The sequence below is a fragment of the Sus scrofa genome, chromosome 13 (assembly GCF_000003025.6).
Source record: "Sus scrofa isolate TJ Tabasco breed Duroc chromosome 13, Sscrofa11.1, whole genome shotgun sequence".
Taxonomy (NCBI): domain Eukaryota; kingdom Metazoa; phylum Chordata; class Mammalia; order Artiodactyla; family Suidae; genus Sus; species Sus scrofa.
This window is the reverse complement of record NC_010455.5, coordinates 74,912,156-74,936,315: the sequence shown is the minus strand read 5'-3', so window position 1 is coordinate 74,936,315 and position 24,160 is coordinate 74,912,156. Positions and strand designations below refer to the sequence as shown.

General features: G+C 41.6%; 1 protein-coding gene across 1 annotated transcript in view; it reads right to left on the bottom strand.

The window, feature by feature from the left end:
* Window positions 1-5,661, bottom strand: part of TF (transferrin) — a 39,945-nt gene extending 34,284 nt beyond the window's left edge. Inside the window, 2 exon segments of the mRNA NM_001244653.1 lie at window positions 3,458-3,627; window positions 5,568-5,661. Coding sequence (NP_001231582.1) covers window positions 3,458-3,627; window positions 5,568-5,610 — 213 coding nt within the window. The 5' untranslated portion in view covers window positions 5,611-5,661.

Genomic DNA, 24,160 nt, shown 5'->3' with positions numbered 1-24,160 from the left:
GTTAAAGATCCCGCATTGCTGTGAGCTGTGGTGTAGGTTGCAGATGTGGCTTGGATCCTGCATTGCTGTGGCTCTGGCATAGGCCGGTGGCTACAGCTCTGATTTGACCCCTAGCCTGGGAACCTCCATATGCCATGGGTGCAGCCCTAGAAAAGAGAAAAAAGACAAAAAAAAAGTTTATTAATGGTCTACATTTACCGCATAAAATAAATGAGATTGACAGATTACATTAATAAACACATTCTAGCAGCATACAGTTTACAAAAGACACCTTCAAAAGATAAGGGGGGGTGTCTGTGATAACACAGAAAGTTAAAAATAAGGTAACACAAAGAGATATAGGAGGAAGATAAACTAACCAAAAGAAATTTGATATAGTATGCTAATATCAGAAAAATAGAATTTAGTCAAAAAGCACTGCCAGAGGAGTTCCCGTCATGGCGCAGTGGTTAACGAATTCAACTAGGAACCATGAGTTTGTGGGTTTGATCTCTGCCCTTGCTCAGTGGGTTAAGGATCGGTGTTGCCGTGAGCTGTGGTGAAGGTCGCAGACGCGGCTCAGATCCCGCATTGCTGTGGCTCTGGCGTAAGCCCGTGGCTACAGTTCCGATTGGACCCCTGGCCTGGGAACCTCCATATGCCGTGGAAATGGCCCTAGAAAAGGCAAAATGGCAAAAAAAAAAAGCACTGCCAGAGATAGTGATTATTGCAGATTGATAAAATACCAAATTCACCAAAGATGGTGAGAGATTATTCTCTTATGCACTGCTGGTGAGAGTGGAAATTGGAATAACTACATTGGCTTTGCTTAAAAACCAAATAACTCAGCCATTAAAAAGAATGAACTAAGACCATTTGCAGCAACACAAATGGACCTAGAGATTATCATCCTGAGTAAATAAGTCAGTCAGAGAAAGGCAAATATCATAGGTTATCACTTATACATGGAATCTTTTAAAATGATACAAATGAACTTATTTATAAAATAGAAATAGACTCACAGACATGGAAAACAAACTTATGGTTACCAAAGGGGTAAAGGGGGAGGGATAAACTAGGAAACTGGTATTAACATGTACACACTACTATATATAAAATAGATAACCAACAAGGACCTCCTGTATAGCACAGGGAAGTATACCCAGTATTATGTAATAACCTCTAATGGAAAAGAATCTGAAAAAGAATGGGGTTACATGTATTTGTTATGAGAATAACAACAAACTGGAAACAATCCAAGTTCCTAATGAATAGAACAGAAAAGAAAAATTGTGGTATACTAGCACAATGGACTTTTGTAGCGCTCAGAAAATGAATGAACAATAGTTCTATTTAACAATGTGGGTGAAATCTCAGTATACTATTGAGGAGGAAAAACAAGTAAGAGAAAACACATAGCAATGTCCCACTGATAAAATATTTCAAGAAGCAAAACTATGCAATCATTCACATATACTCTATGTCAGTCTTAAAAATTAAAATAAAAGGCAAGGAAGTTTTAGGATTCTGTTTGCACTGGATGTGGAAACACATAAGTAGTTGTTAAGTACTACTTAACAGTACCAGTGAGTGGGTCACGCGACCCCAGGTGGTGGTGTTCCCATAGAATCCAGTGCTGTCACACAGTAGCCCTAGAAGTAAGCTATTGGCACCAATGAAGTTTTGAGAACCTTGGTGGATTCTGGATAATTTATTTTATATTATTAACATACTTAAAAACAAAGAGGTGTATACATGTACTAATGCTGAATGTATGTCATTAATCAAGTTATAATTAAGCCAGGATAGTAATTGAGATTCAATGACACACACACACACACACACACACACACACACACACACACACACCAGGCCAGTTATTTATACCAAATCACTGATTCCTTGAGTTAATCATACTCCATCAGATTGAGTCCACCTCTCTCACCTCATTCCTTCCTCCAGACTCCTACTTGCTCTGCTCCAGTCACTGTAGCTTTCCTACAGAAACTCAAGCAAGCCTAGCTCTCTCCTGTCTCAGGCCCTTTGCACATGCTATGGTTCACTATCTGGCATATCCTACGCATAGCTCTTGGCAGGATTACCCATGTTCATCCCAGGGGTCCCAAATTCATTGCTCCCTCTCAGGAAGACTCTTCCTGACACCCAGACCAAAGCAAGTATTGTCTGAAAGTTCTGTTTCTTTCCTTCCATTGTAGGAATCGCACATAGAAATTTCACTTCCTTCATGTTTTTCTTCTCACTAGACTGTGAGCTCCTCAAGAGTAAGGACCATGTGCCTTTAAATTCACTAGTGAAGCCCCATTGCACAGCACAAGGTCTGACACATGTTCAGATGTGCAGAAACAATGCAGAAGGAGTGAAAGGTTTTGGAAAACCTAGAAACCAAAAGGATCAGCTATCAAGACTGCAATCACGACCTATACCTCTTCCTTGTGTGAATCATTTATCTACTTCTTGTGATGCATCAAGAACCACCAAAATCGTGTTTTATGGTTATTTTTTTTCTTTTTTCTTTTTTTTTTTTAGGGTCAAAGGTGTGGCATATGGAAGTTCTCAGGCTAGGGGTCAAATTGGAGCTGCATCTGCAACCTACACCACAGCTCACAGCAATGCTGGATGCTTAACCCACTGAGCAGAGCCAGGGATTGAATCCACATCTTCGTGGAAAATAGTTTGGTTCATTACCACTGAGCCACAATGGGAACTCCCCATTTTTTTTCTTTTCTTGGCCACACTGGCAGTATATGCAAGTTCTTGGTCCATGGCAATACCAGATCCAAGCCGCATCTGCAACCTACACCACATCTTGCAGCAATGTCACATCCTTAACCCACTGAGCAAGACCAGGGACCGAACCTGCATCCTCACGGACACTATGTCAGGTTCTTAACCCACTGAGGCTGACAGGAACGCCTACATGGTCATTTTGATGGCAAGCATTCTTCTTTTCTGAGTTCAGAGAACTTAATGGTTCACAATAATCCCCTCTCAGAGCATATGTTGGGTTTTGCTTTAAGTCTCATCAAGGGTGACTGCTCCTGTGTCTGTTTCTGAAGTGCTTTTCTTTTTTCTTTTTTTTCTTTTTTAGGGTCACATCCGCAGCATATGGAGGTTCCCAGGCTAGGGGTTGAATTGGAGCTGTAGCCACTGGCCTACGCCACAGCCACAGCAACACCAGATCCAAGCCGTGTCTGCGACCTACGCCACAGCTCACAGCAATGCCGGATCCTTAACCCACTGAGCGAGGCCAGGATTGAACTTGCATCTTCATGGATACTAGTCAGATTCATTTCCTCTGAGCCAGGACAGGAACTCCCTGAAGTGCTTTTCTTAGCACTGTGAGCTGACTGCCTCACACGTCAGCCTCCTGTCTGTGAGTACAGAATCATTTCAAAATGACAGGAGAAAGAAAAAGCATGGATTTCCTTCCACTCTCTTTTAGGCAGGAAGGACTTACCCTGATGGCTTTGATGCAATCCAGGTAGGAGGATTTTTTCACACAGGAGACAAGAGGACCATTCTTAACGGCTTTACTCATGTTTTCACGGAAACTGGAGCACTTATTGGCCTCCTGATTTGAAATGGTGCACCATCTTACAGTTTTTTGGGCGACAGCCAGGGACAGCCCTAGGGGAGAGAGGCCAGGGGTCACTACACCAGTGGGAGAGACAGAAGCCACCTCTGAAGGGTGATGAAGGCTACCTCCCCTCCATCCTGTCCCCCTTCCACTCCTGTCCATGAACAACGAGAAACAGGTTCCATTACATTCTGAGTCTGGAGATGAGTGACAGGCACACTAATGACCTCTTATTTTCCCACTGACCAGCCTGTACTGGCCAGAGGGATGCTAGCTTGGCCATCAACACTCAACTGGAGACAGCAACCTGCTCCTCAGTGTTCTCTGAGCCTCCTTCACACAAGGTCATGACCTGGGATGCACAGGGGATGTTTAGCTACATCAAGGTGTTGGCTCAATGCCACAACTCTGGGAAGCCAGCAGGGTAGGAATTACATCTATAAATCAGTATCTTTTGGAGACAAGGGAACTGGGCTCTGAGAGGGCTTCTTTACCCAAGGTTTACCCAGACTGGCCTAGAAACCAGGTCTCCAGAGGTTGGTCTCTGCCCAGGGAACAAAAGAAGATAACATTCTGATGGGGTTTCCATTTCCTTGGCCAGTAGAGAGGGGTAAATGATAGATGAGGCAATGGACTTGCCTATGACCTTCCTCTGTCATCCTTCATCCCAGGAATAATTAGAAACTCCACATATTCAATGTTTCTCTCTGTTGTCTATGACTCCTCCCTCAATTTCCACCATTAGGCCTTTGGGCTGCCACTAGGAGGATTGCTAGAGCATGTCTGTAGCTATTAACCACCTGGTTGCAGATACCTTGTCCCCATGAACTGAGTTTTGGCATTGCTCCCAAAGCCCTCTGTCATCTCCACCCTGGATCCACAGCACAGGGCTGACTCAGGAAAGCTGATGAACATCCACATTGCACAAAGCAGAAGCGGGGAAGGGAATGGTTCTCCAGGACAAAAAAAGAGGGGCCATAGGGAGCTTGCTCCTCCAACCTGACTTTATTCCACCTATGCCCATGGGAAATCAAAGCAGGCAAGAGGGAGTCAGTGGCAGACCTTCCCCCAAACCATTCCTCCGGCCCCTCCCCAAATCACCCCTCCTGAAGTTCCAAACACAGGAATTTGTCCTTAGGATTGCATTGACCCTGCACAGCCTTCTGAGACTGATTCTCTGAGGTTGGGAGTCAGGGAAGGTAAAGGCAAGTAAGGTGGATGAACTCTCAAGGGTTAACTTTTTCAGGAGACACAAGTAGCTAAATACAGAAGGCGCCAAAGCTATGATAAAATGCACCATGAGTGGCAGGCAAATTTAGAGGACAAGGAGTGTCCCTCAGTCTCAGGAGCTGATGAGTGTGCAAGGGCCAACAGTGACAGACCCCAAAGCACAGAGGTCTGCAGCAAAGTCCACTTCACTGGTGCCTGGATCTGTGGCCTCATTTACTATCATGTGACCCTCCCAGGCCAGGCTGTACTACCCTTCTCACTGAGGACCCAAAAATGTGGCTTCGCATCCCATACCCTGAACCCCTCAATGGCCCTGCCTCATTAGTGGGACATGGTCAGCACCAAGGGCAACCATGGAACATCAGACTGTCAGTGGAGGTGAGATCAGATCCAGGGAGGCCTCAAAGGCCATCCTAAGTAGTTGGGACTTAATTGAGGTCAAAGCAAAGGGATTTGATAAACCATGATAGAAGTGCTCTAGTTTATTGTATTCCGCTACTACAAGATTTACTGGATACAGGAGGTGGAAGCAGGGGAGGCTGAAAAGGTGGCAGGGGCACAGGTAGGAGCAGCAGGTGTGGGAGGCACAGAGCTGTCCCTGAGGCAGTGCTGAAGCAGGTGCAGGGGTGCGGCGGGGAGAAGCGAAGGAAAGGCTCCAGGCTTCCAGCCTGAGTGCAGAGCCCAGGGGTGGCGTGGCCAGCTCGGGGATGCACAGGGCGCCCGGGCCAGAGACTGCAGGTCTTCCAGCAGCTTCACTCACCCAGGACCGCGCAGGCCAGCAGGGCACGGACAGCGAGCCTCATCCTCCTGGGTCTGCGGCGTGGAGTGCCGAACGCAGACTGACTGGCTTCTGCGCCTCCTCCCTGAGCCCTGGGCCCCTTTATCCCCCGCGGGGCTGGCCAAGCACAATCTTTGACCTCCTGTGTTTGTTCAGCCCGGTTGCCCAATCGCCCCTCATCCCTCCCCCTTCATTCCTCGCCCTAGCTGACTGCCTCGTTTCCTGACCCCTGGAACAGAACCATGGATGGAATCCAACACAAAAATGCTGATTGGAGGGGAATTAAAAGAAAAATCAACCCGTTGTTAATGTGCGCTTGCTCTGTACCAGGAACAGAGCTGCCGTGGGCAGGGGTGGGGTGACTCTGCTGCTGAATCCCGGGTGGCCAGAGCTGGTCCTGAATCTACTTATGTGCTCATTTAGAAGATGGAAGAGGGAAGGGCACTGCCTCAGGTGCAGAGTAGAACAGAAGTATGGCAGGCAAAGACCTTCCCGGGACAGCGTGTGAGAGAGGAAGAAGCTGATCTGAAGTCAAAGACAACAGGCTCAACACCTTTCACTTGTTCCCAAGTGCCCTGTGCCCTTAAGGCCCCATGGAGGAACTGTCCCTCCCATGTGCCCAGCTGTGCACATGCTCCAGGCCTGGTGACCTTCCTTCCCTTCCTGCAGCCTGCTGGACACCTTGGCAGGGAACAGAGTCACAGGGGCAATGACATCTGTCTCACAAGAAGTTGCCCGGGAGGGTGATCAAGACTCTGTGACACTGGTAAGTAAGTGATGCAAGAGCACAAAGAAAGGGACCCAGGAGCGCAGATGTGGCCTAATCTCAGTGCCTGGGTCATCCCTGGTTCCCTCCCAGAAAGTGGTCTCCACACCATTTTGCCTGCCCATCCTCATCAGGAAATGCTGTGAAGCTGTCCATTCTAGAGATGTATTTTTTAAACTGATATTGTGTACATGTCAATCATGAGAGGACTAAACATTTTTAAAACAATAAGACAAAGATGAAACATTCATTTGTAAATGTCTGTTTATTCTGCCTTTTACACAATGAAAACTATCTCAAGGTAAAATATACACTCAGGCAGAGGGTGAGGTTCCTGAGAGTAAGTATAAATCCATATTCCAGAGAGTCATCATGAGAGGGTCAAGGTTTTCTTGAGTTACATCTTACCCAACTGGATCAGAGGATCATTGGTTTCGGTCCACTTTACACCCACTCATTTGAACCAGGCCTAGAGGACATGTCAGCAGTGCCATTTAATTTTAGTTCACCTATGCTTGTGTTATTGGCGTCACCTTCTAATTCTGGCTTCTTTGCAGAAATCTTTCTAAGGCCCTCATGCCTTTTGTGATGTCTGATGAGTTAACCCACATTACTTCATCTCTACCTCCATTTTACTGGCATGTGCAAACCTCAATATGTGGAACCACACAAGCCAGAAGCAGGGGGAACCAAAACTTCCAGCATCCCCTTCCTCACTCCTCCCTTGTGAGGTGTTCCCCATCTTCCCTCAGGACACCTCAGTGGCCCCCCACACTCCAGTAGATGGTTTCACATACAAGGGGTTACACACACCTCACTGCAGAGACCTCATTTCTTTAGTAGGGGACAGGTCCTTTCTGTTTATGGTGGGGACATATGACAAGTTCTGCCCTCCAAAACCCTGCCTTACCAGGAAGAAGAATGGCAGCTGCTGCCCTTCTTCTGTCCTTGCCCCCGTGGGCCCTTCTGCTCAAGCCATGGGAAACCCAGTTTTGGAGACCACTTTTCTGGAGGGAGCCAGGGATGACCCAGCAGGAATTAGGGGATGGTCTGGCCTCAGGGGGGGGCACCTTGAGGTACTGAGAGGAAAATGGAGGGGGATAGTCAGGGGGCAGGGCTGGCTGGGAGAATGCCTGCCCTCAGATGCTGCCTCTTCTTACAGGCCCTGCAGTGAGCTTGCAGCGTCCGCCTAAAAGCAGGAAGAAGAGGTGCCAAATGTTGAATGAATCCACAAACTCAGGGAAGTTCGGTGGAAGGCATGGAGGACAGACAGAAGGCAGGCAGACCAGGGTCCTCCCTCTGGGCCCCTTCTGCTCTCACAGTGAGCCTTTCCTGGGGCAGCTCCTCTCCAGCCTAGCCTGAGCCTCTCAGAAGAGCACTCTGGCCAGGCAGAACCCTCTCCAGGCCAGCCAACCCCACACCCTGCCTCTGTGGAGCCTCTGAGTCCAAAATCAAGGTGTGCCTGGGAGGGGAGGAGGTACAGAGCCCCCAGGGTCTGAAGAAGGGCCAGATGGGACACAGAGAACCGGGTCCCATGTCATCTACTCACACGGGCCTTGGCGCTTGCTTGGGAGAGCCCTGTGTCTGCCACTCCTTGGAGGCAGGGTGAGTTCAGCTATGGGTATACATGTGTGCACAGCCTTTGCTGGTATGGCTGTGCCCTCAGCTACAATGTGAATGGAGTATGCGGAGGTGAGAGGTTAAATATCATGTTCTGTGTCCTTGGTGTCCCATGACACTTGTCCCTGTGCTCGCCCTATGGTGTTTTATTCTTTACTAGAGACACTCTGGAGTCAGGAAACTCATTATCCAACTTTTTTTTTTTTTTTTACTTTTTAGGGCCACACAGGTGGTATATGGAAGTTCCCAGGCTAAGGGTCGAATAGGAGCTGCAGCTGCCAGCCTATGCTAGAGCCACTGCAACACTGGATCACTTAACCTACTGAGTGAGGCTAAATCCTCATGGATACAAGTTGGGCTTGTCACCACTGAGCCACAACGGCAACTTCCCATTATCCATCTTTCACAGCTTAGTGATGTTTAGCTCTTACTGAGAGCTTCTCCGGGCCCTCACCACAGCCCTCTGAGATCAGAGCACTAGAATCCCCATTTTACAGATAAGATGAGGAAACTGAGGTCCTGAGGGGCTAATAACTTGTCCAAGGTCAGCTGATGAGCCAGGTGCAAAATCAGGCATTCGGGTTCCAGAACCTATGTGTCCATCCTCCAGGGACGCTCCCTCTCCCAGGAAATAGGAACACACAGAAGCCAAGGACTCATCGGGGTCACACTGAGAGAGACAGACAGACAGGGCACCCCCAGCCCTGCCATGTCTCTACAGACATGCACCCGGTTTCTCTTGCAAAGAGGCTTGTCTATCTGGGAGAAGTCTGGGTGCCCCACATGTAGCACCTCAGGCATGCACTGGTTTACCACATTTTCAGCTCTTCTGTGTGTCAGGCACTGTACTGGGACAAGATCTTGTGATCTTGACCAACTGCCTAAGGAGATGAGATCAGACCCCTTTTTCAGATGTGGCCACTACAGTAAAATGACAGGTCCTCATTCCCAGAGCTCTGGGACCTGAATTCAGATCTCCTAAGTCCCAGCCTTCTCTAGACTGCAGCTATTTTCTTGATATTGACCTCTCCTCTTCTCCTTTTCTTCTTTTCTTTTTTGATATTGATCTCTTTATTTGTCCAGAAGAGGAGGAGCTAGATGGAGGAAAGAAGGGAAGGAGGGAGAATAGAGACAGAGAAAGAGAAGAGAGCTTCCAGTTACAGACCAATCTAAGGTATGACCCAAATCTTCCAAGATAAGCTGAATAAAACTCTTAAATTTCCACAGGATTGGCCCTCTTGTTGAAAGAACTGAATTTGTGTGTACGTGCAGGGGGGTTAGGTAGCTGACCTAAAGGGGATGGGCATGAAAGCACTGGTCCTTTGAACCAATATTTGTTTCCAAATGTTGCCACATTTACAAAGAAGCAGAGCAAACAAAGAGCTTCTGTCTGCTAGAACCAGTGCCCCCAACCACCACCACTCTCTGCCTAACACCAGGGATTCACTGAAAGACCTGCCACTGGGTCATGGAGAAGGTAGGATCAGGCAGCCTGCAAACTATGCTTATAGACAGAACTCCTAGCTTAGGGCTGTGTGGTGAGATAGATGGGAATCAAGAGCAGACTCCTTTTAGGAAAATGTCAGGTAATTTGAAATGCCATCCAGTACCATCTCTCTCTCTCCACCCCCTTCCACCCCTCCAAAATCCCTGAACAATGGACAATTCTTGGGATTCTATTCTTTCCCCAGGGGAGACCATAAAAATATCCTTTTCATGAAGAATAGTCCAGGACCAGATAGCTTCACTGATGAATTCTACTAAATATTGAAGAAGAATTAGAGCAATCTTATACACATTCTTCCAAGTACTAAAAAAAAAAAAAAAAAAGAGACCCCTCCTTGACTAATTTTTTGAGGCCAGTAAGTATGGTTTGAAAGCAAAAACCATCAAAGATTTCATGAAAAATATTTTAAAAATATTTTAATGAATATAGATGCAAAAATCCTAAGCAAAATGTTAGCAATTGAATCCAGCAAACCTAAAATGGATATTAAATCATTGCCAAGTTGAGTTTATTCTAGGAATGCAAGTAAATCCTTTAAAAAAAATCAATCAGTATAATTGATCACATTAACAGAATAAAGGAGAAAAATGACTATATCAGTAGGCAGAGGAGTACCTTTTGGTAAAATCCAACAATCATTCATTTTAAAAATCCCCCTAGCCAACTTATTTTAGAAAATTTGTAAAAAGAATGTAAAAAGAGAATGTATGTGTTAGGTGGTAATAATCTGGAGAGAAAGTTAAAAATGGAAGAGATGAAGTCAGCCGTATCATCAAAATTCCATTGAGGTTCCAGAGGTGGTTTCACCCGACCAGACCAACAGAAAACAGACCCCTGCACGGATGAAGGTCCCAGGACAAAGATAACTAAAGGAACTGTTAAGCCTCAAGATAAGCAGAGTCAAAGAGACTGTTAAATTTTTACAGGATGACCTAAATCCTCCTTCCTTATTTCCAAAGCCCCCCCCCTTTTTTTCCTTAGGATTATGTGGCCCAACACACAGACCCTTGCCTATAAAAGATGCCCTTGCCCTACCGGCAGGGAGCCCTAGTTCTCTCTGCTCATTGCTCCCATCCACTCTGTTGTTAGATAAACCTGCTTGCAATCTCACTGCTCCAGTCTCTGTCCCCTTCGACTCTGCTGTACTAACAATATGTGTATATGTGAAATATACGTAAAAGAAATACATATGCAAATACATAAGAAATTTATACACGAAATCATTATACTCAGTGGTGAGATGAAGAATGAAAGCTTTCTTTTTGAGATCAAGGAAAAGATCAAAAGGTCAGCCATTATCATTTCTCTTCAGCATTTTAACTTGCAGTCCTTGACAGTCTGGTCAAGTATGAAAAAGATATAATATGTAAAAGGTTTGAAAAGGAAAAAGTAAAACTTATTTTCACTGATGATATGATTGTAAATATAAAATTCCAAAGAAATTAGATTAATTATTAGAAAAATAAATGTTAGGTAGTGTGCTGGATATAAGGTAAATACACAAAAATCAATTGTATTTCTATATTCAAAATGAAAAAACAAGAAAATGCTTTTTAAAGTAGTATAAAAATAACATATGTCAAGGACTAAGTCTATTAAAAGATGTCTAAAATTTTTACACACCACACTATAAAATATTACTGAGGAAAATTAAAGGGCCATACCAAAAAATGAAATATACTTTTTATCAGTAGTAAAAAGATGTCAATTCTTCCCAAATTAATATGTAGGTTTAATGCACTCCCAATCTTACTCTCAATAAATATTTTATACTTTTTGGTGGGAATTGACAATATAATTCTAAAATTTATAGGGAAATGCAAAATATCCTAAATAGACATTTGGTCGGTTGTATAAGTTGTAATATACCAAGGTGAGAATAGAATGCATTTATTTTTCTAAATTTTTCTAAGTACTAACATCTGAAATATAATTGTCATGTTTGTCCAACTCAAGTGTTCATTATCTGCAATGTACTTTCTACAACTTGATACTGGACTAGTTATATGCATGAAAATTATATGCAGTCCACTAAATAAGTATTGGTAGACATACATCCACTACGATCAGTATATATTTAGTTCTTATGTTCATTCTAATTCTTTCACATTAAGATATAAATTAAATTCTTGGAGTTCCTGTCATGGCTCAGTGGTTACGAATCTGACTAGCATCCATGAGAAGGCAGGTTCAATCCCTGGCCTTGTTCGGTGGGTTAAGGACCTGGTGTTACCATGAGCTGTGGTGTAGGTCACAGATGCTGCCCTGTTCCTGCGTTGTTGTGGCTGTGGTGTAGGCCCACAGCTATAGCTCCAATTTGACCCCTAGCTGGGGAATCTCCATATGCCACAGGTGCAGCTTTAAAAAAAAAAAAAAGTTAAATTCTTCATTAGCTATCCTTTAAGATCTATTTCAGATTCCTCTCTGCCGCCCCCTTCTTTTTACATACATATATGAAGTTTTCAAATATACACAGAAGTAATAAATTCTCATGCAAACCTTACCCAACTTCAACAATTGACATTATTTTGCCAATCTTACATAATCCATCCTCCTACTCCCCCTTTTTTTTTCTGGAATAACAGACATTGTATAATTTTACCCACAAAAGTATGCATCTCTAATAGCTAAGAAAGGTTTAATATATAACCATAATGCATTTATCACACCTGTCAAAATGAAAAATTCTATATTACCAACTAATATCCATGAATATGCCAATTTCCTTGGTTGTCAAAAAATTTAACTTGTTCAAATTAGAACCTAAAACAAGATCTAGGGATTGAGTTGGTTATATGTCTTAAATCTTTTACTCTTTTACCTTTTATCCTACTTACTTGTTGAAGAAACTGCATCATTTGTCCTTTGTTGGAATTTACAACATTCTGGATTTGGTTGATGTGTATCTTTGAGATGTGATTTAACATGTTGTTTTGCATTTAACAGCATTTCATAGAAAGTCCCTCAGTTGGGGTTTGTCTGAGATTGCCTCATGATTTGGTTTAGGGTGTGCATTTTTGCAGCAACATCACAGAAGTAATGCAGTGTTTTTCTCAGGGTATTGCTTTAGAAAGAACACAATTATAATTTGGTCCATTATCGCTTCTGTTAAGTTTGTTTTCTTGCTTAAGGTGGTGTCTGACAGGTCTCTACACTGTAAATTTCCTTTTGTAATTAATGAGTAGTTTGTAGGAAGCTACTTTGAAACTACTTAATTTCTGTTCCTCATCAGACTTTCATCCTCCAGTTTCAGCAACTATTGATAATTCCTGCCTGAATCAATTATTACGGTATTGGTTGCCAAACAGTGATTTTCTGATATCATTCCTTGTACATTTATCAATTGACATTCTAAAGTAAATAAGGAGTTCCCATCGTGGCTCAGCAGTAATCAATCTGAATAGTAGACGTGGGTTCAATTCCTGAGCTTGCTCAGTGGGTGTTGCCGTGAACTGTGGTGTAGTCTCAAATGCAGCTTGGATCCCATGTTGCTATGGCTGTGGTTGTAAACCGGCAGCTTTGACCCCAGCCTGGTAACTTCCATATGCCGTGGGTGTGGCACTAAGAGGACGAACTAAATAAATAAATAAAGTAAATAAGTGCTTCTCTTTCTCCATTATTTATTGATTTCTTTTTATTTGTTTCTATCAGCATGGACTTAGGGATTTCTTTTTATTCAGTGAGTTATAATACTTTATTATTATTTAAAAAATTTTTAATTGTAAAATAATATAGCCTGAAACTTATTATCTTAACAATTTTAAAGTGTACAGGTCAGTGGTATTAAGTACATTCATATTGCTGTATAAACCACCATCCGATTCCAGAACTTTTTTCATCTTGCAAAATTGAAACTCTATACCCAGTAAACTATAATTCCTCATTTTCCCCTACCCTAAGCCTGTGGCAATCATCTCTCTACTTTCTGTCTCTGTGATTTTCACTATACCAAGTAGTAAGTGGAATCATATAATATTTGCCTTTGGTGACTGGCTTACTTCACTTACTGTCATGTCCTCACTTCATTCATGTTGTATCATATGTCAACAATTTCCTTCCTTTTTAAGGCCGAATAATATTCCATTGTGTGTTCATATCATATTTATTTATCATTTTATCTGGCAATGTGCTTTCTTCCACATTTTAGCTATTGCAATTAATACTTCAGTAAACATGGGTGTGTGAATAACTCTGTGAGACCCAGCTTTCAGTTCTTTTGGGTATATGCTCAGAAGTGGAATTTCTGGATCATATGGTAATTCTACATCTAATTTTTCAGGCAGTCTCCATGCTGTCTTCCATAATGGCTGTACCATTGTACATTCCTACCAACAGTGCACAGAGTTTTAACTTATCCATAGTCTCACTGACACTTACTAGTTTCTGTTTGTTTGTTTGTTTGTTTTACTGTAGCCATTCCAGTGGGTATGAGATTTGATGTGCCTTTCCTTATGATAGTGATATTAAGCATATTTTCATGTGCTTATTGACCATTCATAAATGTCTTTTTAAAACATCTGTTCAAGTTCTTTGCCCATTTTTATTTTATTTTTTATTTTTGTCTTTTTTGTCTTTTTAGGGCCACACCCACTGCATATGGAGGTTCCCAGGCTAGGCATTAAATCAGAGCTGTAGCTGCCGGCCTACACCACAGCCATAGCAATTCGGGATCTGAGCTGCTTCTGCGACCTACACCACAGCTCACAGCAATGCAGCATCCTTAACCCACTGAGCAAGGTCAGGGATCGAACCCACGTCCTCATGGATACTGCTCGGGTTCATTAACCACTGAGCCATGATGGGATCTCCCATTTGCCCATTTTTAAAATAGGTGTTTTTCTGTTTTTGAGTTTTAGGACTTTTCTCTCTATTATAGATATTAATGCCTTATCAGATATCTGATATGAAAATATTTTCTCCCATTTTTGTGTGTTACTTTCAGTGTTCATATTCTTTTGAAGCACAAAAGTTATACTTTTCATAAAGTTCAATCTATTTTTGTTTCTGTTGCCTGTGCCTTGATGTCACATCCAAGAAATCACTGCCAAATCCAATATCATGAAACTTCTGCCCTATGTTTTCTTCTAAGAAATATTCTTTTAGGTCTTAAATTTAGGTCTTTAAATAACTTTAAGTTAATTTTTATATAGTATTAGGTGAGGATCCAGCTTCATTCTTTTGAATGTTTATATCCGATTTTCTTAGCACAATTTGTCAAAAAGACTGTCTTTTTACCCACTGAATGACTTGGGCCCCTTTATGGAAAATAATTTGGCCATATATATCAGTGTTTGTTTCTGGGTTTTCTATTCTATTCCTTTGGTCTATGTGTACCATACTCTTTTGATATCTGTAACATATAATGTTATGTTTGTTGGTATGTTTTGAAACCAGGAAATGTGGATGCTCCAGCTCTGTTCTTATTCAAGAGTGTTTTGGCTATTCAAGATCACTTGAGATTCCATATGACTTTTAGGATTTTTTTCCTATTTCTGAAAACAAAAGTCATGGAGTTTTGATAGGGATTGTATTTAATCTGTAGATTGTTTAGGGGTAGTACTGGCATCAAAACAATCTTAAGTTTTCTAATCCATAAACATGAAATGTCTTTACATTTCTTTATGTCTTCAATTTAATTTCCTTTAGCAATGTTTTGTAGTTTTCATTGTACCAGTCTTTCCCCTCTTTAGTTAAGATCGTTCCTAGGCATCTTTTTGAAGCTGTCATGAATGGAATTGTTTCCTTAAATTCCCTTTTGGGTAGTTCATTGTTAGTATATTTTCATGGGTTGATTTTGTGTCCTATAACTTTGATGAATTTGTCAGTTTTTTTAGTGGAATCATTAGAGTTTTATACATATAAAACCATATCTTCTGCCAACAGAGGAAATTTTACTTTTTCCTTTCCAGTTTGGATTTTTTTAGTTTTATTTCTTGCCTAATTGCTCTGGATGGAATTTCCATTACTGTGTTGAACAAAACTAGTGAAAGTGAGCATCCTTGCCTTGTTCCTGAGATATTTTCAGTCCTGAGATATTTTCAGTCTTTCACTATTGAATACGATTTCTGCTGTGAGTTTTTTTATTTATGACTTTTATTATGTTGAGGTAAGTTCTTTCTATTCCTAGTTTGTCTAATGATTTTTTTCAATGAAAGACTGTTGAATTTTGTCAAACACTTCTTCCGTCTCAATCTAAATGGCCACATGGGGTTTTTCCATCTTTTTGTCAATGTGGTGTATTACACTGGGTGATTTTCATATGTAGAACTCTTTTGGCATACCAAAAAAAAAAACCCACTGTTATGGTATTTAATCCTTTCATTATGCTGCTGAATTCATTTTGCTAGTATTTTGTTGAGGATTTTTTTTTTTTTTTTTTTAGTGTCTGCTGCCACAGCATATGGAAGCTCCTGGACAAGGGATTGGATCCGAGCCACAGATGCAACCCATGCTGCAGCTGCAGTAATACAGGATCTTTAACCCTCTGCACCAGCTGAGGATCCATCCCATGCCTCATCAGCGACCCAAACCACTGTTGAGACAACGCTGTATCCTTAACCTGCTGTGCCACAGTGGGAACTCCATTTTGGGCTCATTGATTTTTCACTAATTTTTCTATTTTGTTCTCTAATGGCATTTATCTTTAGCCTTTATTATTTCCTACCTTTTGCTAACTTTGAGTTTAGTTTGTTATTCTATTTCTAGTCCCTTAAGTTGTGTCAGTAAGCTATTTATTTGAGATCATTTTTTTTAATGTAAGTATTTGTAGTCATAAATTTCCCCATTAACATTGCTTTTGCTGTATCCCATAAGTTTTGGTATGTTGTGTTTTCATTTTGATTCATCTCTAAGTATTTTCTAATTTCTCTTGTGATTTCTTTTTTGACTCATTTGTTGTTTAATAGTGTATTGTTTAACTTCCATAAATTTGTGAATTTTTCAGTTTTCCTCTTGTCGTATGTCTTTAACTCATTCTGTTGTGGTCAGGGAAGATATTTTACATTACATCTATCTTTTAAAATCTACTGAGATTTACTGTGTGACCTAACAAATCCTGGAAAATATCCCATGTGCACTTGAAAAGTATGTGCATTTTGTTGTTGTTGGGTTGAGTGTTCTGTATATGTCTGTGATCTGTTTGGTTTAATGAGTTGTTGAAGTTGTCTACTTCCATGCTTATCACTTATCTTGTTATTCTGTCCATTGTTGAGAGTGGGATATTGACATCTTTAACTCTTATTGTAGAACTATTTCTCCCTTCTTTTCTGTCAATTTTTGCTTTATGTATTTAGATGGTCTATTATTAGGTTTGTAACTTTTAAGTATACCTTCTGCTGTATTGAAAATTGTATTAATATATAATGTCCTTTGTCTCATATAAGATTTTTTGATTTCAAGTCTCTTTGGTCTGATATTCTTACCGCCAACTCTGTTCTCTTTTGGTTACTGTTTGCAGGGAATATCTTTTTCCATCATTTCACACTCAATCTACATGTGTCTTTGGATTAAAGTAAGTCTCTTGTAGACAGTGTATTATTGAATTAGGCTTTTTTATATTCTGCTAATTTCTATCTTTTGATCGAAGAGTTTAATCCATTTACATTGAAAGTAATTACTGGTAAAGAGGGACTGCCATCATAGTGCTATTTGTTTTCCACATACCATATCGAAAACATATGGCTTTTACTGTTCCTCATATCCAGCATTACCATCTTCTCTTGTGCTTAGTTGATTTCAGATAGTGAGGCATTTTCATTTCCTTCTCATTTCCTTTTATGTATATACTATAGCTATTTTCATTGTGATTATTATGGATATTACATCCTAAATTTATAACACTCTAATTTGAATTTACCGTCTTAACTTGAATAATATACAAAAACTGCTCCTTTTCAGCTCCATTCCCCACCCCTTTCAGTTGTCGATATCTTCACAGTTACATCTTTATATACTGTGTTTAAAACATAAACTAATATTTTTACACATCAGTCTCTTATATATGTGGAAAACAAAGTGGAGTTTCATGCCGCTGTTACAATACTAGCTTTTATAATCGCTCGTTATTTGTCTTCACTGTGATCTTTTTCTCTGCTAAGGCTTCAAGGTATTGTCTAGTGTCCTTTGATTTCAACCTATAGTCCCACTAGTAGTTCTTGTCAGGCAGATATAGTGATAACAAACATCCCCAGCTTTTGTTTATCTGGGAATGTCCTAATTTCTCCTTTACTTTTGAAGAACAATTTTGCCAGATATAGGATCCTTGGAGGTCAGGGATTTTTCTCTTAACACTTTAGATATATCAGCCCACTGCCTTCTGTGCTCCAAAGCTTTTTGAAGAGGAATCTGTAGATATGCTTATTGAAGAGCCCTTGTATTTCAAGAGTTACTTTTCTCTTGCTGCATTGGAGATTATCTTTTCATCTTTGCCTTTTGACGGTTTGGCTATTATATGTCTCAGTGTGGGCCCTGAGTTCATCCTACTGAGTGTTCATTGAGTTGTTGGATGTATATTCATGTCTTTCATGAAAACTGAGAAAATTTTGACCATTATTTCTTCAAATATTCTCCCTACTTCTTTCTCTTCTCCTTCTGGAACTCCCCCAGTGCATGTTATTCTGCATTGTGGGTGACCCCCAGGTCTCTTATTCTCTGTTCACTTTTCCTTCATATTATTTTCCTTTTGTTCCTCAGACTCAGTAACTTCAATTGTCCTGTCTTTTGGTTCACTGATTCTTCTGCCTGTTCAAAATGTCTTTGAATCCCTCTAATGAATTTTGACTTCAGTTATTGTATTTTTTAGCTTCAAAATGTCTTCTAGGTTTCTTTTTAGATTTTTCTATATCTTAGTATTTTATCCATTGTGTTTATATACTTTCCCCCTCACTTTCTCCACATCTCCTTTTAGTTCTTTGAGCATTTTAAAAAGTTGTTTTATATATATATTTTTTTGTCTTTTTAGGGCTGCAACCATGGCATGTGAAGGTTACCAGGCTAGGGTCAAATTGGAGCCATAGCCACTGACCTATGCCACAGCTACAGCAATGCAGGATCTGAGCAGCATCGGTGACCTATGCCACAACTTGTGGCAATGCTGGATCCTTAACCCACTGAGCAAGACCAGGGATCAAACCTGTATCCTCATGGATACTAGTCAGGTTCTTAGCCTGCTGAGCTACAGTGGGAACTCCAAATAGTTGTTTTAAATTCTCTATGTAGTAGATCCATCATTGGGTATTTTTCAAAGATAGTTTCTGGGTGTTTTTTTTTTTTTTTTTTTTTTTCTTTAAATGGGCCACATTTTCCTTTTTTTTTTTTTTTTTTTTTAATTCCTTATGTAGTTGTTGAAAACTGGACATTTGGGAATTCCTGTCATGGCTCAGCAGCAATGAACCCGATTAGGATCCATGAGAACTCAGGTTCGAACTCTGGTGGTTCTCAGTGGGTTAACAATCTGGAACTACCATGAGCTGTGGCATAGGTAACAGACGTGGCTTGGATCTCGTGTTACTGTGGCTGTGGCTGTGGCATAGGGCCTGCAGCTGTAGCTCCAATTTGACCCCTGGCCTGGGAACTTCCATATGCCACAGGTGCAGCCCTAAATAGAAAAAGAAAAAACAAAAAAGGAAAGACAGAAAGAAAACTGAACATTTGAATCTAACAGTACAGTAACTCTAGAAAGCAGATTCTCCTTCCTCAGGGCTGGCAGTTTCATTTTGTTGGTTTTTATTGCTGTAGGCTATCTTTGTGCCAAGCAGCAGCCTGAAACACAAACTTAAGGTCCTTTCAGTAGTAGGACCTTAGTTGTAGTAGTTTTGATCCTGCTCCTTTCCCTGGGTATGCCCAATGACTTTCTAATTTCCTCTGAATATGAAGTTGCTTTTGAATGCCCTAGTCTTAAAATATCTAGCTTGCAAAGTGGAGAAAGAGAAAACTGAAGAGCAGAGAAGCATGGTAAAAAGGTTTGACCCTTTAAATCACTTGGAGAAGGAGGGTCTTGCAACAAAAAGGGAGGTGCAGTAACAGCAGCTTCCCTCCTCTCTACCTGCACCTTCATGTTCAGAAGCAGCAATCAATGACCATAACACAGATCCCCAATATTTCATGAGAGGATATTTATTTTCCACCTTCGATCCCACAAGCTGTGTGCAAGTTCCTCCTAGAATATCTGCATGCCTGACAGTTGTGGGGGCAGATGGGAGGGGAATGGGTAGCCACTGCCAAGCTAAGAACTGAGATTGACTGAGATTAATGGCAATTTACCCTTTAAGCCTTCCCCTAGAAGTTGGAAGTCTTCAATGGACTCCAGTTAAAAAATACTTCTATCAAACAGATTTTACCAGTGTAAATTCTGACTGGGTGGGGAGACAAATTTTTGGGCTTTACATACTACCTTCTTCCCAGAGTCCTCCTCGTTCTTTATTTTGATGATCAGATCATTATGGCCCTTCAAGCTCACTCCTGTGTTTTGTGTTTTTTTTGTTTTTTTTTGTTTTTTGTCTTTTTGCCAGTTCTTGGGCCGCTCCCACGGCATATGGAGGTTCCAAGGCTAGGGGTTGAATCGGAGCCATAGCCTCCAGCCTACACCACAGCCACAGCAACGCGGGATCCGAGCCGCGTCTGTGACCTACACCACAGCTCACAGCAACGCCGGATCGTTAACCCACTGAGCAAGGGCAGGGACCGAACCTGCAACCTCATGGTTCCTAGTCAGATTCGTTAACCACTGCGCCACGACGGGAACTCCCTGTGTGTTTTTTTTTAAAGCCTCATCATTTTTTAGGTGCTTCACTTTCTGGCAGAATAAGACATTCAGGCCTTCCTCACATTTTCCTGCACCAGCTCTGGAATCTCTGTTTCTGGAATCTCATTTCTCTAAGAAACTTTATCCTTTTAGTATATAACGGTATTTACGAACCAAAATGTGGGTGCTAGGGGTGGTAACTGCTTTGGAGAGATATTGATACTAGGATCTTTCAACAGACAGATATCTAGATCTAGATCTAACTCTAGATATAGCTACAGATCTCCATAATAACATATATCTATATCCATCTCCCCAACCTGCTCCCCAACTATGAGTTCACACTGATTCCTCCAATTCCAATTGAACACTACCGCAAATCTCCTAGTTTTTTTCCTCCTCATTTTTACAACTTCCTTCTCTCTGAGAGGTGGATCCCAATATTCTCAATATTTTTATTTCTTTACTCCCTTCCCCTGTATATAATTTATCTCCTGATCTCCAGCTGCCTTCTTGATCCCAGTCTCTTAGGCTCCACTGCCCCTGGACATCTCAAGGAAAGGCAGGGGAGGAGAACAAACATTTTTAACTGAAGAAAAGAACCGAAAAAAAAAAAAAAAAAAAAAAGAAGGGAAGCAAGAAAGGTAAGGGAAAAGGAAAAGAAAGAGGAGCCTTTTTACCTGTCTCCACAGTCACACAGTATATTGTGAAGGGCAGAAAGCAGGATCATGTGGAATGAGGAATAACTGAACAAAGATGGTCAGCATTTTTCACCATTAAGCAAAGCTCTGTGCTCCTTTTCCTCACCTCGATCATTCTTCTATAATGTACTTGGAGAGACCAGAGCCTGTTTGTCCTTGTTTCAAAAGGCAGAGTTATCCATTCTGCATGCAAAAGGATCTTCTAAGAAAACCCTTTCTTCATCAGTACAATGTTCAATCTAGCCCAGCCATGTCTGATCTCTAGGCCAACAGACGTAGAGGCCACTGACCCTGGAGCTGAATGGACTCTGGAAACTGTCATGTGTAAAGGAACAAAAGTCCCTGACCAAAGGCAAGCATGCAGGAAAAGTTGGTCTTCTCTGGCATGCTCTTTGCAAAGTACCTGGACAGGTTTGGCAAAGATGGGTTAGAGGTCAGGGCCAGGGGCACAGGTTATGGCTCTGTGGCAGGGCTGATTTCAGGCAAAATTGTGAAATGGGCAGCATCTGTCCCAGGATGGAACATCTGTCCAAAGTCTCCTCTGGCAATTGACTTCTCCCAGGCTACAAAAAGGGATGCCATGGAGGGGGAAGCACAGCTGGGGGATTCTGAGAGCCTGGTATAAAGTGGGCCAGGACATGAGGGTGTCAAGGAGTCTGGATTTTATTTTATTTTATTATTTTATTATTATTTTTGGATTTTAAAATAAAGGAATGATCTCAGGTAAAGGAATCTGCTCCCAGAGTGTAGTTGAATCCCACATTTATTTTTGGAAGTCATCTGCCCATGCTAAGCATGAATGTAGTGGTGATAGATGTAGCATTAAAGAAACATGAGAAATGATCACAACTGTAAAAATTAAGACAAGAGCATGGCCCTTGTTCTCCTGGACTGGGGACACCACTAAAGCTAGTGTGGTATGGTCATTTGCTTCTACACATTCACTTCTAGTCAATAAGAACTCAGCTGTTTAGTGAATTTTGCAAGTTACTTAATTTCAGTTTCCCATCTGAAAATGAGAATAATAATACCTACTTGATAGGGTTGTTCCAAGAACACAGTTAGTAATTAAAGTAAATCACCTACTATAGTACCAGGACTTTATTCTCATTCTTATTTGTGTTATGACCAATATTTTCCCCCTTCAAGTCCTGTATGCACAGCACTATGACCCCAGCCCCTTGGATCACACCATATCAAGGAGCCCTGCAAGCATGCTGACCCCTAGATCCTAGACCATGCATCATAAATAATATAGCAAAAAGATGCTGCAGCGTTTTTTTCTCTGTATACCAGTTAGCTGTACATGCCTTTTACTCACCTATCTATTCTTGAGGACAGATACTGAGTATTTTCATGTGCAATCTGTGGAATAAAATGAGTATGAAATTGGAGTCAGAGACTCCTGGGTTTGGATCACAGACCACTTAGGGTTATATGATGCTGGACAAGTTACTTATCTATTCTTAGCATCTGTTTTCTCATTAGTAATAAGATTACGTATACCTTCCTTCTTGGGTCATTTTAAAGATTACTCATAGTGCTAGTACTGCCTGACAAGTAGCAGTCACCAATAGATGGCAATGACTACCATTTATTACTAAACACCTGGCTAAGATAAAGTATTAAAACACATTCAGTGAATTAATGAAGGGACTCCACATAGTTTCTCTTTGGCACCTTCCATGGCTAAGGGACCCTTCAGCAAAATACACCCTCCAAGACCACCTTTACAGTGATCTCATTTTATAGAGAGAAAAACTATGTCCCAGACAGAGGATGTAACTGCTGTGGTGTCCGGTAAGGCAGGCAAAGCAAGAATCTAAGACTTTGGAGTCAGTAAGCTGCGCTCTCCCCACCAGCCTGTGACACATTTTCTTGGAAGGTGTCATTCATATTGTCGTCTAAGTTGTTTAGGGATTTCACTTCCCATGCTCCTTCACCAAGAGAAGCTGGGTCCTGAGATCTTCATGTGGGCCCATGAGGAGTGACTGGCTAAGCAGAGCAGAGTCTATTGCTCCTGGGGCAAAACAAACAGATTATAGATTCCTCTACTGCCCCAACAGCAAATGCCATTGTTTGATGTCCCTGCCCTCCATGGAAAAAAAATAGCAAAGTCCACCTGGTTTCTCAGTTGTTCCAAAGTAAACCTCTGATCTAAACAGATTTGTAGACATTGGGTGTCAACTCTTGGTTTCTACAGTTGAGTTATCATACCTTTTTATTTGTCCTAAATGTTCCACAGATAGACCATTTACATAAATATATGCAACATGTCTATATGCAATAAGGCTTATTAGCCCCATAAGATAGCATCTGCCTGAAAATAGATTAAGCAACCTTATCCCCAGTGCTTCTCCTATGATGTGATGTCACCGAAGAATCACTGGCCTGGAACTATGAATACACAAAAATTGTACACCAAGGGGTATATATGTGTTTCTAGTATGAGGGCCCAGGATTTTATTGATCCTCAAGGCCTCCAGTAGTACCTCAAACATGTTGAAATAGTAGACATTAATTATCTGCTCTGGTCTTCTTTCCAAGTCTTAGAACTTGGAGGAAGAAGAGGTAAGGCACTTGACAGCTCTTCCCCAGTGCCTGGGAGAGGTCCCTGTTGGACCAGGATCTTCAGGTTCCTGCTTCAGGTCTGTTCCACTTGAGACTGCAAGAGTGGCTTTCCTGGTGGGGAAACTTGTGGCAGAGACTCAAGCCCATCAAGGGCAACAGTCTGAGGCCTAAGGCAACAGAGCCTGAGGTCTCTGCAGCAGGTGACACTCTAGAAGAGAGTCTCCCTAGAAGCCCCAGTGTAAAGGATAAGCATGCTTCCTAGGGATAACCTGCAGGGAGCTAACCTAGGACCAGATGTGAAAATACCTTCAGAGGACTAAAGGACCTGGAGCAATCTAGAGCAAGAGACACTGCTGAAAGTGGAGTCAAGACTGTATAGGAAAGGGAAAACAAGGATGAAGTAAAAAGAAGGTCTAGACCAAAGTGGACAAGGGAATAAAGCCAAGAAACTCAAGACAGCAAGATGTTATGTTTTTGAATAATGCACCAAACAACAGAAGAGGGAGTTCTGTAGAGTAAGAAAACTTTTTCTGAAAGTAGCCTTATTCTAAAAGTTTAAGAAATTCTCGTTGTGGCTCAGTGGCTTAAGGACCCAACATTGCCACAAGTGCAGCACAGACCAAGATGCAGTTCAGATCCAGTGTTGCTGTGGCTGTGGTGTAGGTTGGC